Below are 8,279 nucleotides of genomic sequence, written 5' to 3' on the forward strand. Positions count from 1 at the left end.
TTACACCGATTGCATTTATGAAAAAAACTTGATAATACATTTGAGATGTTTTCAAAATTACGTATCTCCTGTTAACGCAGATCTTTTACGGTAGGAAAAACTAAATTTTTAAGTTAAATAGTATGTAAGCAAACTTAGACGATCGATATATTTTTTAAAACAAACATACTTGTAACCAATCAATCAATTTATTGAACAATAATAATAAATACATGCATATTAGACAATAGGTGCAAAAACCATACAAGGCTTGTCTGCACCAACATATTATGAAAAATATTTTTAGTTAATTAATATATAGTCGAGTTCAATCAGCAATCAACACACTTCTATGATTGTCCTATCGTTCCATTGAGTTATCATGCATAATTAAATTATCAAAAACCACTGATATTTAAATTCAAATCTCATGAAAATAACAATATATAAATAGTATTACTAACAATCAATGAACAACAGCACAATAGACTATAACAAATAAATAACAATATCTTATAAAATTTATAAATATAACTAACAAGACAGAAACAACTAACAAACACATTACAATGATAGTTAGAAACAGCTGTTAGTTAAACCACCACTGAAACGTCTTTTATGTTGCTAGCGTCGGCTGCTAGACTAAAAAAACTCAATTTCTAAAAAAACTGAATCCCAAAACTAAAATTATGGCCTCGACATTCCCTAGTTCTCAAAATTATCTTTCTTTCAACACAAAACTCATGAAAATCCTTCAGGTGGTTGATTCAGAATCGTGAAATAAAAAAAAACCCTGTCATGTTTTAATATAAGTTATTCGAGGTGTTAGCCCGTTTACGTACGGGAATCGATATTGTCTACAAAACGAGACTCTGGGGTCACTCGCCTAAAGTCGACAAAATTCTGTTTCTGCAAAAGAAAGCGATGAGGGTACTTAGTGGAGCCCAGGATCTCGCGCACTCCAAACCACTATTTCAAAAAAATACCCCCACCGCAGCATACCCCCTGCAGACTAAGCGAATTTCCATTTGCCTGATTTGATTTTCAATTAAATCTATTCAAATAACATTAGGTTTAACGAGCACCTAGGTTTAGGTTTGCTGCCTATAGGGTAATAAAGTGTGTTTTTTAGTAAAATATTAATAGCTTAGTATAAAATAAATAGATTGGGCAAGTTTGATCCAAATATATGCATAAACAAGCATACTACAACCGTTTACTTATTCTCCATAAGAATAACATGGGCATTTTTAATTAACAATTTTCTCCGTAACCAATAACCATACAAAAACACTTCAATATTACAGGAATTACAGGTTGCAAGTATTTCAATCATTTGCCTCTTGAAGTGAGGCGTTCGCCTTTACCAAAATTCAAAGCCTTTCTAAGTTGTTGGCCTTTAGAAACACCTTTCTTTGACTCTAGTGAGTTCCTTAAGACAGAGGTCCACCTGTAATTAGGTCAAATGCATGGTGTGTGGTTTTTTAAACTGCTTTTTGATTTTTTCTCCAAATGTTCATAGTTTTAATCTGATTTATTTAACTTTTTTATTTAGTCTGCTGTTTAAACTAAGCATAGTTTGATTGTATTGAGTTTCAAATTCAAATTGTTTATTTGGCCATTAAACATTGGCCATTGGCCAAATAAACAATTTGAATTTGAATTTGAAACTCAATGGTTTCATTCATTAGGTTGTGTTTATTTATTTAATTGATTTCTTTATCAGGCTGTGGGATTTCAATTTCAAAGGGATTCCATTATTTTAATGCTGTACAAAACAGTTACATGGTACAAAAATTGCCTCTTTTAAGAGTACATTTTTTAGGTGGAAAAAGAGTGCCGTCTACCGTCTGCCTTTCGTCTGCTCAGACCCCTTCTCTCTATTCTGTCATACAAAAAGGAAAGAAAGGCCCAACATAACGGAATGGGCACACGGAAGGGACTAAGGCTAAAGGTGTAGTGACGTCATATCTCTAGTGGCTAATGTCTTCTCTTGAGGCAACACGATTACCGTAACGAAACGATGTGATTTCAGCGGCGTTCGTGGCATAGTTGGTAGCGTTACGGATTGATGTTCAGGAGGTCCCGGGTTCGAATCCCGCTGGCAGCACTAACTTTTTGTCAACAAATTTTTCATATCAGCAAGTTTGGTTGGTTAGGTTAGGTTATGGCAGTTTAATTTTATAATACTAAATTTTAAAATTAATTTTATAATTAATTAAAAATTAGAAGTAATCATTAATTAGATTTTTATCTTATACAGTTTTTATATTATCAGCAAGTCTGGTTGGTTAGGTTATGTTATGACAGTTTTATTTTAAAAATTAAAAATTTATTTTATAATTTTAAAACAATATTTTATAATCAAAAAGTTAATTTTATAACTAAAAGTAAAAAAATCAACTTAGCGGTTCTAGCGGCGAACGCTGACACTACAAGATATGTTAGCCTTAGTCCCTCCCGTGTGCCCCACCGCCAACATAACATATTGTTTGTTTACAACACGATTTGAAAGTAAAACAAATAGTTTTTCCCTTCGGTAAGGACCTTACCTACAAATTCTGTTTACTTTCTCCGCAAAACTTTAGGTTCTTCTCATCTACAAAAACATCTATTAATAATTTTTAAACTGAGTAAGTAACTTAGGCCTATACCGTACTATATTTTTCTAATTAGGCCACAATGTATAGGACATAGGGAATATCTACGTAATAAGTTACATTTTAAACCTCGGCCTAATCTGAAAATGTACATTTGCTAACCTAATGAGAACACCCAAGAGTATATCATGACAGCGTTTACACTGTGTTAAGTAAATTTAAAACCTTGTCTCCCTTACAACAAAGAGGTTAAATATAGGACTACTGTTACTTTACTGGGCTGCTCTTTACTTTAGGTTCTACACTCATTCGAATGAAAATATCGATCGATATATGGATTATTCGATTATCGTTTGGTTAGTTAGGTAAGGTTAACCTAACCTAACTAACCGAACGATATATCGAATGAAACAATCGAGTAGCCTAATCGATATTTTCATTCGGTTGTTTGTGTAGGACCTAAAGTAAAGTGCAGCCCTTTACTGTAATAACCACACTGGATGTAATCAACCAACTGTTCAGACGTTAGGCCTACTAGCTCAACTGAGTAGTGACACAGTAACTTAACCCTTAGAGTGCCAGGCGAGAAATAAAAGTAACGCTCAAAAAATGCCGATGATTTTTCCCGAAGGTCGCGCTAAAAATGCCGAGCGCGATCTGGCGATTTTTAGGTTAAAATTTCGTAAAAATCGAATTTTCGATATTTCGACCAACGAAAATCGATGTATCGCATCTAGCAACTTTCGACTCAATGTTAATATATGGGTTAAAAGAATCCGAGTATTTATTCGGTTGTTATGACAGCTGTTCGATCATTACGAAACGTCCGGTCAGCCGGACGTTGGCACTTTTGGCTCGTTCTAAAAACGTCCGGTCGGCCGGACGTTGGCACTTTTGGCTCGTTTTAAAAACGTCCGGTTCCCCGGACGTTGGCACTCAAAGGGTTAAAATGCACTTATATTAGGTATCCAAAAAATTGTGAGAGCGCTTAACTTGCGAAGACTAGTGCATTAGGGCCTAATCTAACTTACACGTTTACAGTACCGTAAGCCGTTTGAAAAGCATTTTTATATTGGCTTTTAAGTGACTGAATAAACCAATGACCGGTAAAACCAAGGCCATATATCAGGCATACTACCATATAGAATAACAAAAATCTGATCAATTGAACCCTAATGTCTTCTTTTTTAGATTTGTCTATTTTGTCGTTCAAGAGTATTAGTTGCAAGGCTATATTTTTTACTAACTTAGGCCTTATGAATTTCATTGAACTGAGGTTTCAGAGATGGCTGAAAATATTGGACTGGTCATTCAAGTACCTTCATCCCAAGGAACCACGTCCAGCATTGATATCTCATTTGAAGATATTAAAGAAGAGAAAAAGTTTGTCTTTAAAGATTCTAAATTCCAGGTATAGTAAATATGTATCTAATACCCTATGGCACATATAAGCACCTAATATTTTAATTAATTCAAACTCAAATAAAGGCAGTTTGAAGGTTAACATTATTTTATGCCCTTGTACTGAACACATGCTTAAACTTAGTCCAAATTGTCGTTTAGTGTTATGTATTCTACCTTCTTCATCCAAGTTTCTTGTTTATGGTTAACAAGACCAAGATTAACTTAGTTTTAAATAAAAACAATCTGTAATTTTATAAAAACTAAAAACTGTTATTTTATGTTAGTATGGTTCTTTAAAACAGTAAAACAATGTACCCTACAATAGTTAACCCTCCGTCGCTTGGACCTATTTTCATACGCAACTGGTTGCACTATATCTCTCAGATATTTTTTTCCTTAAAAATTTTGTTGAGTACTTTAGACAATAGGACCTATATATTTTTACTCCTAATTTTTATTTGACTTTATACAACAACCAGGGGATGTTATTTATTACAATCCCAATAAATTTTAAGGGGCGGCTCTAGAAATAATTATTTTTTTTTGGAGGCCTGACAAGGATCAAGAAGGAGTTTGATCAGTGACGAGATGCTTGAGATGCTTTGTGGAGCAAAAAAAGGGAATTTTAAAATGTAAATGCAAAATAACGAGGTTTAATGCTTTCCCTTTATTTACATATACTGTAGCCTAATTAAATTTCTTTAGGGGCTGTTAATTTATAACTTTTAATATCTACCAAAATTTGGGTAGGCCCGGGCCTAACTGGCCGACCCTCTGGAGCCGCCCCTGACAACAACTCTTCACCTTTAGATTTCATACATATTTCACATTGTCTAAACATTTCTGGGTGAAAACAGTTTTATTTATTTATATATTTAATGAAATGACTTAATTTTTGTATGTAAACAACAGCAATTTTTGTATGTAACGAGATCTGTCCCGTTTTTATTTTTGAGATACATCACAATAAAAGAAACGGGACTGGTTGCACTGTATCTATCAGATACAACAGAGCAAAACAAGGCATGTGTGCACGAAACGACGCTAACATCAATACTAGGTGTGTGAGGGGAGGGAATGAAACAGCATACTGGCCAAGACTGGTTTTGGGGCGAGAACACAAAAATGGCAGGCATGTTGCTGTATCTAATAGATTAGGTGCAACTGACTGAGGGTTAAGTTAATTGATTAGTTTGCCTAGTCGCCGAAAATCTTCAGCAATCAGTGAATTCCGACCTAGCTTGAAAAATCTGTCGTATTGGTAAATGACAAAAAAATGTAAATGCCTACTTTTGAATCAGTTAATTTACGGGGTTTTAGTGCTAATCAATGTTTATAGTAACTAGGTTCTAGGTATGGTTCTAGGCTTAACCAACAGTCTGAATTTTGGGCTTAATTGTTAAAAAGCTAACCAAAATTATACGTTTTTGTAGCTCAATAAGCTAAAAAAGAAGAAAACATACAGGACATTGAAGCAAATTATTTCTCAAGAAAAGAGTTTACCTTGGCCTCCAGATGCGGTTACATGTAAGTATAAACTAGGCTATGAAAACTTAAGTTATGCTACCATCCAAGATTTTGCTTAAGATCTAGAGTGCGACCAGTGTGTCCTCGACTTAGACCTTGTCATCCCTACATATTATATGATGATTCAATGAAAATATTTGATTTTAAAAGCCTAAGTTAAGTTAAAAGTTATTTAAATAGGCCTAGGTCATCAAAAATTTGAGAAAATTGAATATAGGCTAGCCTAGATGTATATTAGGCCCACAGATATTTTTGACGAATCTAATTCATGAGCTGTTGTTTAACTTAGTAAATGATTTATTCATGTTACCTTAATGTTTAATTTTGCAGATAGCTCGATTGGTGCCCCTCCTTCATTCCGACCAGCCAAGAAATATTCTGACATATCCGGCTTGAGCGTGAGTATATGTTAGACAATAGACAATAGACAATAGACAATATATATTTATTCCTTTAAGCATACAGATAATGCAATAGGACAAGTCAAGAATTTTATATGGTAAAATACATAGAGTTGAGACACATAGCTTAAAAACAAGATAAGAGCAGACAAAGATAAAGATAAAGTGTTTACATCAGATAAACAGGTCATGATGTGAGGCGATCGTCCATGTAGTCTGCAACAGAGTAGTTGCATTGAGTAGTCCATGTGTTTAAAGACATTGTATTAAAAGTAAAAATATGCATGAGAAAAATGTGGTTCGGATTCCACAATAAAATAAAGTAGGTCTCTTGGTGCTATTGGCTGTATTAGCTATTAATTAACAGCTGTGTCTAAGGAACATGTCGGGTCGGTCTTAGTCACCAACAAGACTACGGTACAGTCATAGATCGCGCCACTCATCCTACACTCATCTTTATTTATACATGTATAAAATACCTACACTCTTATGTTCGTCATTTCAGAATTAAGTATTGAAGTATTTTCTTTGATTATAGTCATTACACATCTGTGGTTTAATAAACCATTTTTCCATTTTTTTAGGCCATCTGCATAAGCCGGTTGGCCTACTTGCTCTCCGTCCCGGGAATGGTCACTTCAATGGAATATAGAAAATATATGTAACTAGGGGACCATAGCAGCAATTGCTGCCCTTCACCTCCGTTGTAATTTGGCCTTAACACGTTCAGTGCGGCAGGCATTCCAACAGGCGCTCGCCAATGGCGGCAAAACCCCGGCGTGGCACCGTAACAGCGAACGCAATTGGCATTCAAATATTTCAATCTGACGAATAACAAAAGAGCAGCGGTGATTGTACTACGTTACCCCGGGATTGGACGTAGTTCCCTAAAAGACCGAAAGGTAGCAGCACTGCCTGGATCTGTAGTCAGTGGCCTTGTAATATGGCTTGAAGAGAGAAAATCCCCGAAACCGGGACAAAAGCATTGTCAGACGGGATTTTACGGGAAATTGTCGTACCAACCTACACCAAAATAAAGCTCTCATTCTAAGCTACAGGCTAGCAACGATTCTAAAGTTCCCCGGCAATGGCTGAGCTCATACTGAACTAATGTAGTGGGGGTTGCACAACTACATCAATTGATGTAGGACGATAGGTGCGCTCGTGGCGCGACTACATCAATTGATGTAGTCAGCACTGAACGTGTTAATCATTCCCTATGCTGTGCACCATTCCTAAATACTCTCCTTCGTAGTCGCGGTCTTTCCCTAGCTATACATTTGAAAACTGCATTACCATTGTAAACTAAAATCACATAACAAACAAGTACAATGTTTACATCAGCTGGTATATTTAAAGCAGCTTATAGAAACACTGTAGCAGTTAGAAAATTACTGGATCTTTGACAGCCTTTGGGGCAGAGCAAGGGTAATTTTGGACGCTTCTAATATTTTTCCCACTGTCCTTGTACCTTAAGCTTTCAAATGAATCCTCAACAGCCATGCTACCTTTTTCCTACCTCAAGATATTTTGTGGGGATAAATTCCCTTACAGAATGAAATATGGACTTACCATTAATTTATACTATCGTCGTCAAACATATGAAAACAGTTTGCTAATAATTTATAGTTTAAGATAGTAAGAATAATTAATCTTTTAGATGGCATGAACACTTGATAACTTTTATGTGTCTACATGTATATTTTCTTGGGATTATCTAATTTCTTCTTCATTGTTCCGCTACTTGAATAGTACTTTAGTTTTAGCAAGAAAACAATTATATTTTTGCGGAGCACGTCACCTTTTTATTTAATTTTACCTGGCATTAAATAAATTGTATTAAATGATTTTTTGATATTCCAGGCCAAGTATACTGATCCCCAAACCAAGCTGTATTATGCCTTAGCTGAGGAGTTTTCCACAGTGAGAAATTTGCCGAGTGACATCATTGCAGGCTACCTATCACTACGTGGTGCCAACAACCCTATCGGCTAGGTTAGTTTATGTCTATTTAACGTATTTTGAAAATGTATTATGACTGTACACAGTATATAAATATTTTTGCGGAACATCTTAAATAAATGGGTTTGTAATTTTGTAGCTCAGTATTTATTTACTTGTCTCATTTAAGTTATTAGTTTATGGGTTAGGACAGTTATTTAATATAACGTATTAATTTTGAACAGGGCCTTTTATATATTATTAACAGAAAGTTTATATAAATACTTCAATTTCACTTAAAATGTATATTTATTTACTCTTATACTGTTGACTCCCAACAAGTTAAATACATATTTAGGTGTATATTTACTTACCAGGGTATAGGCTGGGGTGAAATTTGTTTAGCAAAAATGCTACTAACTCTCAG

The 8,279-nt window shown here is 34.8% G+C and overlaps 1 protein-coding gene across 4 annotated transcripts; it reads left to right on the forward strand.

The window, feature by feature from the left end:
• The first annotated feature begins 2,454 nt into the window (after positions 1-2,454).
• On the forward strand, positions 2,455-8,011 carry LOC128990549 (INO80 complex subunit C). Of its 4 annotated transcripts, none has more exons than XM_054412960.1 (5): positions 2,455-2,518; positions 3,863-3,990; positions 5,417-5,510; positions 5,841-5,908; positions 7,775-8,011. In XM_054412960.1, the coding sequence occupies exons 2-5, from the start codon at positions 3,865-3,867 to the stop codon at positions 7,904-7,906; spliced, it is 420 nt and encodes a 139-aa protein (XP_054268935.1). In that variant the 5' UTR covers positions 2,455-2,518; positions 3,863-3,864; the 3' UTR covers positions 7,907-8,011. The 4 variants fall into 4 exon arrangements, with proteins under 4 accessions (XP_054268935.1, XP_054268934.1, XP_054268933.1 ...); XM_054412959.1 differs by having other exon boundaries at positions 2,461-2,612; positions 3,856-3,990; XM_054412958.1 differs by having other exon boundaries at positions 2,461-2,612.
• Positions 8,012-8,279: the final 268 nt, after the last annotated feature.

This window comes from Macrosteles quadrilineatus, unplaced genomic scaffold, assembly GCF_028750875.1.
Source record: "Macrosteles quadrilineatus isolate MER2022 unplaced genomic scaffold, UCM_ALF_1.0 Scaffold_3__2_contigs__length_128488019, whole genome shotgun sequence".
Taxonomy (NCBI): Eukaryota; Metazoa; Arthropoda; class Insecta; order Hemiptera; family Cicadellidae; genus Macrosteles; species Macrosteles quadrilineatus.

Bases quoted from the DNA above. Each gene is read 5' to 3' on its own strand.
- LOC128990549 (XM_054412960.1), top strand. From the start codon at position 3,865: ATGGCTGAAAATATTGGACTGGTCATTCAAGTACCTTCATCCCAAGGA. The intron at 3,991-5,416 runs GTATAGTAAATA...ACGTTTTTGTAG, and splicing joins TTAAAGATTCTAAATTCCAG to CTCAATAAGCTAAAAAAGAA. The intron at 5,511-5,840 runs GTAAGTATAAAC...TTAATTTTGCAG, and splicing joins GCCTCCAGATGCGGTTACAT to ATAGCTCGATTGGTGCCCCT.